Consider the following 14,653-nt stretch of genomic DNA (forward strand, 5'->3'; position numbering starts at 1 on the left):
AGAGAGAGAGAGAGAGAGAGAGAGAGAGAGAGAGAGAGAGAGAGAAAGAAAGAAACACACCCTGCACATATGCACACACAAAATCAAATAAATAAGAAATGTTATATAGAATAAGATTTTCTTTCTCCTTGCCAGCTAACTCTTCCATCAAGAGATGTCAACCAAAAGCTGCGCTGTGCGCACTGTGCTGGAGGTCGCCTGTGAATGTCCCCATTCTCTTTCAGTAAAGTAAAGCAGACAGCTGCTGTGCCATGGGTCCTGAAATTTGAGGTTGGCAGCTGATGCCTCTTCTGCAGAGATGCCCTTTTCTCTTTGAAGTCTTTGCCCATCACCAGCCCTTTTTGCCACGGTGTGGTCACTGTGGAAAGCATCCATGGCCCCAGCCTTTGAAGCCATCTTGCTTTGGATGCAGTTCAGAGTCCAGCTCTTTCATGTTTGGACTTCTGGGTTCACCTCCGGTCCCTCCTCTGCTCTTTATTACCTTGGAAGTCATAGTGCCCATTAGCGTCTTGCTTGTATGAAAGAGAAACTCACTTTAGTTGATGGAAATGTGTACAAGATGAGCTCCAGCCAGACTCCAATTGTATAGATTCAGCAACAGTGCAAAGAAGCAGGCTGAATCACAGACATATCTCCAGTGACCTGGAGTGGCAAGAGGTAGCCACTGTCTGTAATCAGTCAAATATATATCATGGTCTGTACATGGATGCATGTGGTCTCTCTACCTGAGTGGACGGTAGGCACTTCGTGATTCATATTCACAAAATAAAACTCTGTAGCATCCCCCCAAACTCCACCAACGTCTTTTTTATAATGCACTCTTTATCCCCAAACATTATCATCAAAACACACACCAGCACCATTACTGTCCTCTCAGACTGACATCTAGTCCACCAGCAAATCCTTTCCCCAGTTATTGCAGCATTTGGTCCACCAGCAAACACTTCCCCTGGTTACTTCATCCTGCATGCCGATTCTGTGTACTTTTCAACTCCAGTGTGAACATTAATGCCTGTCTTAGGGTTTCTATTCCTCATGTGACACTTCCAAAGTGTCACTGCAAAGACTCAGTTAGGACAGAAGGCATTGTACTGACTAGTTTTGTGTCAACTTGACACAGGCTGGAGTTGTCACAGAGAAAGGAGCTTCAGTTGGGAAGATGCCTCCATGAGATTCAGCTGTAAGGCTAATGAATCTCATGGAGGCATCTTCCCAACTGAAGCTCCTTTCTCTGTGACAAACATCATGACCAAAAAGCAAGTTGGGGAGGAAAGGGTTTATTCAGCTTACAATTCCATACTGCTGTTCATCACCAAGGAAGTCAGGACTGGAACTCAAGCAGGTCAGGAAGCAGGAGCTGATGCAGAGACCATGGAGGGATGTTCCTTACTGGCTTGCTTCCCCTGGCTTGCTCAACCTGCTCTCTTACAGAACCCAAGACTACCAGCCCAGAGATGGTACTACCCACAAGGGACCTTTCCCCTTTGATCACTAATTGAGAAAACGCCTTACAGCTGAATCTCATGGAGGCATCTTCCCAACTGAAGCTCCTTTCTCTGTGACAACTCCAGCCTGTGTCAAGTTGACACAAAACTAGTCAGTACAATGCCTTCTGTCCTAACTGAGTCTTTGCAGTGACACTTTTATCCCAGTTTCAATTCTTACCATGGACACAACACTGTTATACATGAGGCAACCAGAAGAATTACTTGTTAAAACCAAAAACCAAAAAAAAAAAAAAACAAAAAAAAAACAAAACAAAAAAAACAAAAACCCAAACAATAGCAACATACCTATTCTCCTTGAACCCATTAATGATTTTCTGTTACATTAAATATAAAATCCAACAGCCTTGATTTTGGCCTACAACATTATCAGAACCCTTGACATGTGTCCTAATGTACAGAGCAGCATTCCACTTGAGGCATGTGCGCTAACCATTTGATTTTATTCAACGAAACTTATCCATGTCTCAGGACCCTGGCACCTCCTGTTGTCTCCCTTTGGCCTCGAATACTGTTTACATGACAATTTACATGTTGGGGCCAGCATCTCAAGAAGTATTTTCACCTACATGATATCATGGAGACCCCTATACACATTGTATTTCTTCCCTTTTCCATTCTGTCTCTAACACTTGCTGACATCCAGGACCAGGATGACATGCCTGGGTTTGCCTGTGCAGTATAAACTCCACAAAGGCAGGACATGTATTGTTGGCACATAACAAATAGTGAGTAAATACTGAAAGAAATCAGAGATTGGTATGGGGGCCAACTCTAGGTTATACAGTACCAATTTTCTATTCAATCTCAGAGATTTTCCACTATCTAGGTTATCTGATGCCCATCCCTTGACCAGGGACAAATAAGGTTACACATTGAGACTGTGGGAAATGAGGCTTTGTGATTTTCAGAAGGAAGCTTGAGTAGTCTAACCAAGAGAAAGAAGAAAGGGTGCCAGTCACAAGAGCAAGTGTTGTTTTTGTGTGATTGCCAAATGAGATTTGTGTGAGGATGTGTGCAGTACTGTGTGACTCCTGCCATGCAGGATACAGGGAGTGGTGGCACTAAGGGATAGTGCGGAAATCCTGCCATCTAGGACATGCAAAATGGAACTATGGATTCAGAATGGGAGTGACCTCCTTGAAAAGGTACAATGGAAGAAGTATAGCCATCATCATATTGTTTTGAGAACTAAGAAATTGGTACCCTTATGGGGTAGCTTAAAAATTGGCTGTTATTAGGCTACTTCTAATGATTGCTTTGGAGATGACTAGACATTACTAGTGCTTTCCAACACACAGCTCTTAAAGGCGGTGAAGAGGAAGCACTCACTTGCCTATCCCTTTATCCCTTGACAGACAGAAGCCCTTGAGTCTCACTTCTCCTTTCTTCCCAAGTGAACACAAGCAGAGATGTTTCAGGTTGTGAAACTACAGTGAGACCACAGCCCTGAGGAGTGCATAGAGAACATTCAAGGAAACCAGCTCTGCCACCAGAGTCCCTGAGCCTTCCTCACCCAATCAAGACGTTAATGTTCTTTGGTTCATAGTAACCAAGTGATCACTGAATAGATGTTGCCAACTTAGATACTAGGTGTCCCTCTGTAAAGAGTACAGCTGTTTCTTCATTCTAGTGTTATTTGTGGGTTCATTAAATAATATAAACCTATGTTATTGTCAAACTTGATGTCTATATATAGCCAAACCTCTTTGGAAATCATAAATGAACCAATAAAGTTACATATGTGTTAAGTCTGTGCCGTCTGGTGGTGATTGCGTGCCGAGTAACCAAACAACAAGTACTCTAGAATCACACTGCGCCATGTGCTGCAGGGACAATGGACCAGTGCTGAGCAACAATTCAGCCTAGCTTTGCTAAGGGAAGCAGAGACTCAAGGAGGGCTTCCATGAGGAGTTGACATGGTAGTCTTGTTCATTTGGTTGTACTTCACAGTTTACAAACTCCTCCTCCTTTGAGTGCTAAAGAAGACTGAAGGTGAACAAGTCTTAATAGCCATATTTTTTCCTTTGGATGTGAAGACCAGGTTGCTGTGTGTGCTCAGGACTGTCCTAAAGGCCAGAGCTGGGGATTGACTGAGCAGCACAATGAACTCAATGTCTTACTCCCTTTTTGTAGGGAAGGTGATTTGTATTCAGGGCTTGACAGGTAGAATATATGGATGTGAGTTGTTACTTCAAGATGAACTTTTTCAATAATGCACCCAATTTACTTCTCTATACATGAGTATCACTCTCCTTACTGATAAAACAGAATTATATGTACTTACTGGGCCATTGTAGGTTTCAGTTGAGGTGAGATGTTCTATCAGCATGTGACAAATTGTTTAACAAGGCATTCAAACATGGTCTAGACCAGTGGTTCTCAACTTGTGGGTTGTGACTCCTTTGTGTGTCACATAGCAGATATTTATATTATGACCCATAACACTAACAAAATTACAGTTATGAAAAAGCAGAGAAATAGTTTTATGGTTGGGGGTCACCACAGCATGAGGAACTGTATCACATGGATGCAACATTAGTAAGGTTGGGAACCAATGCTCTAGATACGGAGAATCCAGGCGTGAATGAAGTCTTTGCTTTTGTGTCAGGCCTAGATTAGGAAGCAGCAATGAGTATGTTCAGGCAAACCTATTTCCTTCCACCTAGACTCTATCACCCTTTGCACAAGTTCACTGACTTTATCAGTTGAGACAATTATACGTTATAATAAAAAGGATTCTTATGGACAAAAAAAAAACCTTTATCAGGAGAAGCAAATCACATTCATGAAAATTTGGGATGCTTAATCTAGAGCAAATACAGCGTGGATGGCAGCTGTGGCCCGAGTTTTATAACACTAACCTATTCTTCCCCCATTCATTCTATCAAAGGGCAGAATCAGTGACCAAGAAACCCAATACAGATTGCTGCTAAGAATACAGAAATGCCATAAAGGCAAGATGGAAAAGATGTGAAGGATTCCACAGGCCCTGCATTGAAAATACTGCCCCGCTGTGCGTAGTGTTTAGCTGGTACCCCAGCTGGATGGTTTTACAAAGGAGAGCTTGAGGAGGAAGGCAAGAGCAAGGCATGACACAACCTGCAGGGAGAGCTTAGTGCACTCCCACAGTGCCCAAACCATCAGCTAGATTCTCTGATCACACAAAGACCAAAGGTGCCTTATGAATGCCAGTTTCACAGCCTCAAGAAAACATAGTAGACTTATATAAAAAATAGTTAGGAAGTACATTTTGATATAATTGAATTTTTTTAAAAAAAAGTTTCTCACACAATTGGGTTCAGTTATTAGTTAAAAGTTAGTTAGGTTGATAGACATAAGTTAGAAGAGACCAGAGTCTATGAGCCCAATTAATTGGTTCTGGGTTAAAAATCAAGCCTGCTCTATTGGTGTCAGCCTTGGTCCTGACACGCTGCTGACAGTAACTTGGGTTTGGCACTCTTGCTACGGATCTACCCTCTGTGGATCTGAGTCACTTGGGAAGCATTGGAAGCTAGAGCTAGTTGGGTTCACCATTGAAGACAGTAATTTAGTAAGCATGAGAAAAGACCCTGACACTTGGTGTTAAGCCCTACCTCCCTCCCCACTAGTTCTATATATAGTATTAGGTTTCAGATAAAATGAATCTGTCATATGGTTGAAACAATGAGGAACTTGTGTGTTTAATTATATATATACATACATATATATACACATATATATGTATATATATATATATATATATATATATATATATATATATAGCTGGTGAGGTGACTCAGCAGCAGTTTATAACATTAGCTCCTCTTCCAGAAGTCCTGAGTTCAATTACCAGCAACCACATGGTGGCTCACAATAGAAAGGGATCTAATGCCCTCTTCTGGCATACATGTGTACATGCAGAGTGCCCCTCAATTTAAAGACATAAATAAATACAATTTAAAAAAATTAATTTTTAAAAAGGTTAAAAGGTAAGTGACTAGAAATGCTTTGATGACTCGTAGCAGTCTGTAGAAGTATATAAAGCAGGGTGGCCATTGCTTAAGATCAGGGATCACAGAAAATCAATGAGGCTTACTGACTGCAGAGGGCTGGCTACCAACACAGATCATATGATCTGGAGCGCAGTGAGTTGGCCAAGGGGGAAGTGCTCACCTGGATCATTGATGATTTCCATACAAGTAATGGAAGTGGAAGTTTGGACTGACACATAAGAACGTGGAAGACCAGGCTAGTCCAACACAGTGCCACAGATCCTGGGGCTCCATGAAGAATCTCTTGTCTGTTTCTGGGGCACTGGGGGAGAGAAGGAAGGTCTGACTCCCATGCTTGAGGGAAGCTGAGTTTTAGCTGCTCTCCTATGATATGTTTCATATTTCCTTCCACGTAGAGGTTCAGTGGAGAAAATTAACCTTAAATTCAGTGCACTATACTTTAACATGGCAAAATAAGGCCGAATAGTACCTAATTGAAAGTCAGCCTTTATAATTTGTTGACAAAAATATGACCAGAATTTTTTCTCAAAAAGATATTGAAAAAGGAAAGAAATATATTTAGCACTACTTTCACTAGTTTGAGTAAAACTATTACCCAGGGCAAAGAGGTACTGTGTGTATTCAAAAGACACACACACACACACACACAGAGAGAGAGATTCAGATGAAAGAGAAAGAGAAAGAGAAAGAGAAAGAGAAAGAGAAAGAGAAAGAGAAAGAGAAAGACCGAGAAAGAGACAGACAGACAGAGACACAGAGAGGAATATATAGGAATATAAATTTAAAGAAGATAAGGATATAAATGAATGTGCATATTATATGTATGCAATCAAGTAGACAAAGACATTCTTTTATTGCATTTTTGATTCAGCTGCAAAGCAATTCCAACCATTCGACCCTTGTTACTGCTTCAGTGTGATGTGCCAGATAATAAGGACTCATCTCAAACTCTCATTACTTCTCACATACTTGAGGTAAGCACATGACTGGCGGGACACTTTTGAAGTTCTGTCGCCTGTTTCTTTGCTGAGGTAATAACTCTTTATGTAATGCTGAACAGTCTCTGTTCAACTCACAAATATTTGCATTTCCTAATTATATCTATAGAAGATTTAAAAGACTGGGTCATGCCAAATCCATTTTATTTTCTGCAAAAGAGGCAGAATGTTAATAATCTTTACTTCTGGGATTCATTAGCTGAAATATAATTGCTGATTATATACACTGAATCCAAGTCAAATCTAAATCTTTTCAAGTCTTTCTTGATTCAAAACTGAAGGATTTAACTTTGGTACCTGGTATCTGTCTAGGAAGTTGTTCATTTCATCCAGGTTTTCTAGTTTTGTTGAGTATAGCCTTTTGTAGTAGGATCTGATGATGTTTTGGATTTCCTCAGTTTCTGTTGTTATGTCTCCTTTTTCATTTTTGATTTTGTTAATTAGGATACTGTCCCTGTGTCCTCTAGTGAGTCTGGCTAAGGGTTTATCTATCTTGTTGATTTTCTCAAAGAACCAGCTCCTGGTTTGGTTGATTCTTTGAATAGTTCTTTTTGTTTCCACATGGTTGATTTCAGCCCTGTGTTTGATTATTTCCTGCTGTCTACTCCTCTTGGGTGAATTTGCTTCCTTTAGTTCTAGAACTAACCAGTACTCCCAGAGCTCGTATCTTTAGCTGCATATGTAGCAGAAGATGGCCTACTCAGACATCACTGGGAAGAGAGGCCCCTTGCTATTGCAAACTTTATATGCCCCAGTACAGGGGAATGCCAGGGCCAAGAAGCAGGAGCAGGGCAAAGGGAGGGTATAGGGAACTTTTGGGATAGCATTTGAAATGAAATGTATATAAAGAAAATATCTAATAAAAAAGAAAAAAAGAAAAAAAAACAAACAAAAAACAAAACTGAAGGATTGTTTGCTCCCCCTACTGGTTGCTTCAGACTCATCAGACACTCACATTCTCCAGGAGAAGAGAAAAGGACATTAGACAAATTTAGATACTTTGCATCAATGTAGTTGGAGCCTGAAATGAATGACTTCACTATTCAATGCAGTTTGGGTGAAGCTTGTCAGGATTCAAAATCATTATGGAGTCTAACCTCTGGCGTGTCTGCGAGGGGGTATCTGGATTAGGTTATCTGAAGTGGGAAGATCTACCTTAACTGGGGCACCATTTTATGAACTGAGGCCCCAGACTGAATAAAACAAAACAAGGGACAAGAGCATGCACACTTGTTCTTCTCTGTTTCTTCCGGAGATGCAGTGTGATTCAGCTGCCTCAGACTCCTGCAGCTGTGCCTTCTCATTTAGTACAGACCTGTGTCCCCACGCTACAATAAACCTCTTCTTTCCATTGTTTTGTCAGACACTTACCCACAGCAATAACTACTGTAACTAATCCATGTTGTATAAACCAAAGAAGAATGGCCGTTCTTGAACTTTCTCAATCACACTATATGTGAAGGGCAGTGCATCTTTACAGATGAGGGATGTTACTAGGCAACTCACTTATTGCCATTCATTGAGCAAGGCATTTCTGTGTGGACCTTGCTGCTGTGAGAAAAGCAAAGCAAATCCAAGACAGAATCCCACCTTGTTGGGCAGCTGCTCAGGATCTGTGATGGATGCATCTGTGGGATCCTGTGGAGGTGTTGCATTGTGACAGTCACCGTTACTGAGAACTTCCTTGGTGTGTCTCTTCATTGTAATCTGCATACCCACCTTCATTCCTTACAATACCTCATTGTGAAAATAAAAACAAAACCACTAAGCCATATTGAACTTAACAAACTTTCCCTGGGCTGTGGAGATGGCTCTGGGGTAAAATTCTTGCTAAGTAAGCAGGAGGATCCCAGTTGGGATACCCAAGACCCACATAAAAGCCAGATGTGTTGGTGTGTTTCTGTAACTTTAGTGCTGAGGGAAGAGACTAGGATGCCCCACAGTCACTGGCCAGCAAGTCTGCTAACATGTGGATCCCTAGCTTCATAAAGAGATACTGTCTTAAACATCCTGAAGCATGAAAGAGGAGGGAAAACAGAGCGAGTAGAATCATCCAAAGGGTCACATAGCAAGTATTGAAGATAAAAGTTAAGTGAGCAATTGCATGGCAGGCTTTGCACAGTGAACATCAAGTCATGAAGATGTGCTAGTAGAGTAGACACAAGTTACTAAAGGCGAGGTTGTGATTCATAACTAAGTGTGAGAATTACACAAAAGTTAGCAATAATGAAATATTTCTGATGCTGTGATATCCAAAAATGAATTCAAAATCAAATGCATCATGAGCCTGTGGTATTTCTCAGTGTTCCCCATGCTGTGTTGTGTGGTTTCTCAGCAGCCATGGATCTTAACACACAAATTGTGTACTTTGCATGGGCCATGATGTCATGTGGCATGTAACACAACAAATACTGCCTGAAGCATGATAGCTCAGCCTCCAGACATCACAAACTGCAGTGTTTTAATGCATATACAAAATTTTCATCTCTTTTTATAATTTAATTTTATTTGTAATTCATTTTTACACATCATATTCCATTCCCTTCCCCTCCCCTCCCCATTCAGTCTCCGACTGCTCCACATTCCACACCTCCTCCTCACCCAACCCCATCTCCACGTGGATGCCCCCACCCCCACCTCACCTGACCTCTAAACTCCCTGGGGCCTCCAGTCTCTTGAGGGCTAGGTGCATCATCTCTGAATGAACACAGACCCAGAAGTACTCTACTGTATGTGTGTTGGGGGGCCTCATATCAGTTGGTGTATGCTGTCTGTTTGGTGGTTCAGTGTTTGAAAAAATCTCAGGGGTCCAGATTGATTAAGACTGCTTCCTCCTACAGAATCGTCCTTCTCCTCAGCTTTTTTCAGCCTTCCCTAATTCAACAACAGGGGTCAGCTGTTTCTGTCCATTGGTTGGGTAAAAATAACTGCATTTCTTTTAGCTGTTTGTTGGGTCTTTCAGAGGGCAGTCATGATAGGTCCCTTTTTACAAGCTCTCCATAGCCTCAGTAATAGTATCAGGCCTTGGGACCTCTCCTTGAGCTGAATCCCACTTTGGGTCTGTCACTGGACCTTCTTTTCCTCAGGGTCCTATCCATTTCCATCCCTGTAATTCTTTCAGACAGAAACAATTATGGGTCAGAGGTGTGACTGTGGAATGGCAACCCCATCCCTCACTTGATGTCCTGTCTTCCTGCTGGAGATGGGCTATATAAGTTCCTTTTTCCTACTGTTAGGCATTTCCTCCCTATGAGTTCTGGGAGTCTCTCACCTCCTAAGCCTCTGTCTGGTGCATTCAGGAGGGGACACCCCAACCTTCTATTTCCTGAGGTTGCCTGTTTACATTCTTTCTGTTGGCCCTCAGGGCTTCAGTCCTTTTCCCTCACCCAATACCAGATCAGGCCCCCCTCCCCACACTCACCCCAGTTCCATCCACTTTCCTTCCCAAGTCCCTCCCTCCCGCCCCACTTGTGATTGCTTTCTTCTCTCTCCCAAGTGAGACTGAGGTATCCTCACTTGGGCACTTCAGCTTGTTGAGCCTTTTGAATTCTGTGAACTACATCTTGTGTATTCTGTAAAGTGTTTTTTTTCCCCCACTTATTAGTGAATTCATACCATTCATGTCCTTTTGGGTCTGAGTTACCTCACTCAGGATATATTTTCTAGTTCCATCCATTTGCCTGCAAACGTCAGGATGTCCAATGGAATAGAATTGAAGACCTAGCAATAAAACCACGCTTGATCTTTGACAAAGACGCCAAAAATATACAATGGGAAAAAGAAATCATCTTCAATAAATGGTGCTAGTTTAACTGGCTGTCTGTATGTAGAAGAATAAAAATAGACCCATATTTGTCACCTTGTACAAAGCTCAAGTCCAAGTGGATCAAGGACCTCAACATAAAACCAGATACACTGAATCTAGTAGAAGAGAAACTGGGGAAGAACCTTGAACTCATTGGCACAGGGGGAAATTTCCTAAACAGAACTCTAATGGCTCATGCTCTAAGATCAAGAATTGATAAATGGGACCTCATAAAACTCAAAAGTGTCTGTAAGGCAAAGGACATAGTCAACAAGACAAATCGGCAATCTACAGATTGGGAAAAAATCTTCACTAACCCTACATCCGATAAAGGGCTAATACCCAAAATATATAAAGTACTCAAGAAGTTAACCACCAAAAAACTTAACAACCCATTCAAAAAATGGGGTATAGAACTAAACTGAGAATTCACAACTGAGGAATCTTGAAAGGCTGTGAGGCGCCTAAGGAAATGTTCAAAGTCCTTAGTGATCAGAAAAATGCAAATCAAAATGACCCTGAGATTCTACCTTATACCAGTCAGAATGGCTAAGATCAAAACCTCAGGTGACAACACATGTTTGGAGAGGATGTGGAGAAAGTGGAACACTTCTCCATTGCTGGTGGGATTGCAAACTGGTTCATCCATTCTGGAGGTTCCTCAGAAAATTGGAAATAAATCTAACTGAAGACCCAGCTATACCACTCTTGGGAATATACCCAAAAGATGCTATACCATGCAACAGGGGCACATGTTTTACTATGTTCATAGTGGCCTTATTTGTGGTAACCAGAAGCTGGAAACAACCTAAATGTCCGACGACAGATGAATGGATACAGAAAATGTGGTTCATTTACACGATGGAATACTACTCAGCTATTAAAATTTTCATCTCTTACAGAAACATCATGGTATAATTGCAGAAAATGAAGAATGTCAATATTCTCCTGTGACCATTCTCTAGGTATATAAATACCAAATCAATTCAGATTATGCTAGCTTAGCATGCTTGACTTTTAAAATTATGGTTTGAAGAGTGAGTTTCAGGACAGCCAGGACTGCACAGAGAAAACCTGTCTTCAAAAAGAAAAATTAAAATAAAATTAAAATATCATTTGATATGCTAACTTGAATTTCATCAAAAATGTTAATACATTTTAGCTCTGGAATCTCCAATAGTTTCTGAAATTTCCTGTAGTGTGCATTGCTGAAAAGTTGTCTTTGGGTCATTGTCAATTACACAATCAAAATATTGATCTATTGATCAACTCTGCCAAACCCTTGAAGATGCTTTGTGTCCTGTGGTATCACTTATTCATCTAAGATTTCATTACTTATGTAAAGACAAACATATTAATCTCATTAGCATGCAAATTTGCTTTTACTGTCAATGGTAAATTTATCTGTGTACAACATAATTATCTTAACATATAGTTGTTTATGAATTATTAGTAGTAAACATTTAATTGTAAATCTATTTTCTGTATCTATTTACTTAAGGTCCCTTTACATTGATTGGGTGAAAAGGGATTGTGAGTGGAACATGAATCGAAGACTTGGACCATATGCTAGTGATGGTTGTAGCTACCAGTGGTGAGCTACATGTCGTTCATAACAACCCGTGAACTCATCACAAATTTCACCCTACTGTTTTATTTGGCACAAACAGGTCTTGATAAGCTTAGCAACTTTTCAGGGAATTTAAACATTTAAGTGGCAAAATATGAATCCATACCTATATATTACTTCTGGTCTCCTTGGCTCCTGAATTGAATTCTTCATCTACAGAGGACCAGGAGACTGACAAATGTCTCCCAGGAGTAAAGGTGACAAATGGTGGTAGTCAGAGGCTAATGGTGTAGTGATAACCTGGAGTGACTGTGTGGCGTGGGTGTAATAAGAGAGGTTAGAGGCAGGGTCAGCCTGGTGGCTGTTACATTCATCCGAGTGCAATAAAAATTGATGTAATGGGAAACAAAACGCTGACTTTTTACTGCATGACATTCTCAAAAGGATGATATGAGTAATGAATTTATAGAGCCCAGAGCTACTGTGAGAGGACATCAAAGAGAAAACTGGGTTGCACTAGGAAGAGATGCAAGGGCAAGGCTGTGCCTGCTTGATTCAGGAGTATGTTCCCGGCAATGGTGCACTAGATCCCTGCAGAGCACGTCAATGAACAGACTGGGATAATGACAGGTTTCCTGTCTGCATGCAGGGTGCTCATGGCACTCAGGCAAAGAAACTGCACAACAAACTTACAATTGAATGAAAAAGGGATGTGATTGTTGTACATGCCAACGTGTTAGCCAGCATTCCGATGTCGTGAACAGGCCAGAGATAATCATATTAAATAAGTAAAGTTTACATTGGCTCACAGTTTGCATGATTTGAGTTAGACCTGTGGTGAGGTCAAACACTACTGAATAGAGACTTTGGAGCAGAGCTAATCGTTCAGGCAGTACTGGTCTTTCTTACTCTGGCTTTTTTCCCACTTGGTATATAGTGTTTGCATTCTTATCTACTTGTCCCAAACAGCAATTTCTTTCTTTTAAAAGACTAAATAGCCTTTCCAATTGGTGCCAGCACTGCATCATCTTGTATCCCATCCTGCAGGATTCAGTTATTCGTGGGTACGAGGGGGGCTGCAAACCTGGGAGGAAATGGGAGGAAGGGAAGGAGAGGCAGGAGACCAAGAAGGGCACCTATCAAGGTCTCGTTTAATAGGCTGAGGTACCTTGTTTTTAAAGCATGCATCTCGGGGAATAGGGGAGATGTTGAGGGGGAATTTTACAAAGAACAAAGAAGTGGGCATCTGCTGACATGGGGGCCGAAGTCAGGTGCCAGGCAGCAGGCACTCTGCATCTTATCTCCGGAACATAGATCCTCCTTGACAGCCTTGGGTGTCAGGCTGGGCTCAGGCGTAACTCATGTCCTTGGATGGCATGGGAGTTCAGGAAGAGATAGGGAAGAGGGGACTATAATTCAGCTTTTACAGTCTCAGGTGCCAGGAAGGGAATAGGGAGGAGGGGGTGATAACCAGCTCTTAGCACGAGGTCATTTTGGCCTGTTAGGGAGATTGTGAAGGGCTTGCTTTCTCACGGGATGGTCTCTGACAAACTTAGGCGCAAAGTTGGCAGATACCCTCAAGGTCCCTACAGGACTCTCCATGCAATCTTAGAACCACCGGTGAGTGGAACACAACTTCTGTTCCAATCCAATCGTGTGGGACCCAAGACAGCATTAGGGAAGCAGAAAACCCGGGTCACAAATCCCTTATGGTCAGCTCCAGCACCAGGTGACCTTGGGCACAGAGACCATGGACACCCTCAAGGTCCCCAGAGGACAGCTTCTGAGGCAGACACCATTTCGGGATCCAGATATCAGGGCACCTTCCATGCCAGAGGAGAGGTGTACACCCTGCCTGGAGGAGTAATCTTGGTTTCCAGATCCCTCTGAGACTAGTCTGCACAGGTGAGAGTGTGGACTACAGAAGCTAACAGCTTCGGGGACAGGTCTGGTTTCAGGCCTTCATCTTCTGCCAGGAGGCAGGTCCAAACGCCAGATATCTGTCCACCTTCCCTGCAAGAGGAGAGCTTGCCTGCAGAGAATGCTCTGACCACTGAAACTCAGGAGGGAGCTAGTCTCCCAGGTCGGCTGATAGAGGCTAACAGAATCACGAGAGAAACAAGCTCCAACCAGAGACAACTATAACAACTAACTCCAGAGATTATCAGATGGCAAAAGGCAAACATAAGAATCTTACTAAGAGAAACCAAGACCACTCACCATCATCAGAACGCAGCACTCCCACCTCATGCAGTCCTGGGAAACCCAACACACCCAAAAAGCTAGACCCGGAGTTAAAAGCATATCTCATGATGATGGTAGAGTACATCAAGAAGGACTTTAATAACTCACTTAAAGAAATACAGGAGAACACTGCTAATGAGTTAAAAGTCCTTAAAGAAAAACAGAAAAACACAACCAAACAGGTAGAAGTCCTGAAAGAAAAACAGGAGAACACATTCAAACAGGTGATGGAAATAAACAAAACCATACAAGACCTAAAAAGGGAAGTAGACACAATAAAGAAAACACAAAGTGAGACAAGTCTGGAGATAGCAACCCTAGGAAAGAAATCTGGAACCATAGATGCAAGCATCAGCAACAGAATACAGGAGATGGAAGAGAGAATCTCGGGTGCAGAAGATTCCAGAGAGAAGATCCGCACAACAATCAAAGAAATGCAAAATGCAAAAAGATCCTAGCTCCAAACGTCCAGGCAATCCAGGACACAATGAGAAGACCAAACCTACAGATAATAGGAGTAGATGAGAATGAAGATT

At 41.9% G+C, this 14,653-nt stretch overlaps 1 protein-coding gene across 2 annotated transcripts in view; it reads left to right on the forward strand.

The window, feature by feature from the left end:
- Synpr (synaptoporin) overlaps window positions 1-14,653 on the forward strand; it is a 323,140-nt gene that overhangs the window by 69,360 nt on the left and 239,127 nt on the right. The window contains exon 2 of one of the 2 annotated variants that reach the window (XM_029468702.1): window positions 6,372-6,474. The exons of the other annotated variant lie outside the window; for it this stretch is intronic. Coding sequence (XP_029324562.1) covers window positions 6,372-6,474 — 103 coding nt within the window. The remainder of the gene's footprint in view (window positions 1-6,371; window positions 6,475-14,653) is intronic. 2 annotated transcript variants of the gene reach the window in all.

This window comes from Mus caroli, chromosome 14, assembly GCF_900094665.2.
Source record: "Mus caroli chromosome 14, CAROLI_EIJ_v1.1, whole genome shotgun sequence".
In the NCBI taxonomy this organism is placed as follows: Eukaryota; Metazoa; Chordata; class Mammalia; order Rodentia; family Muridae; genus Mus; species Mus caroli.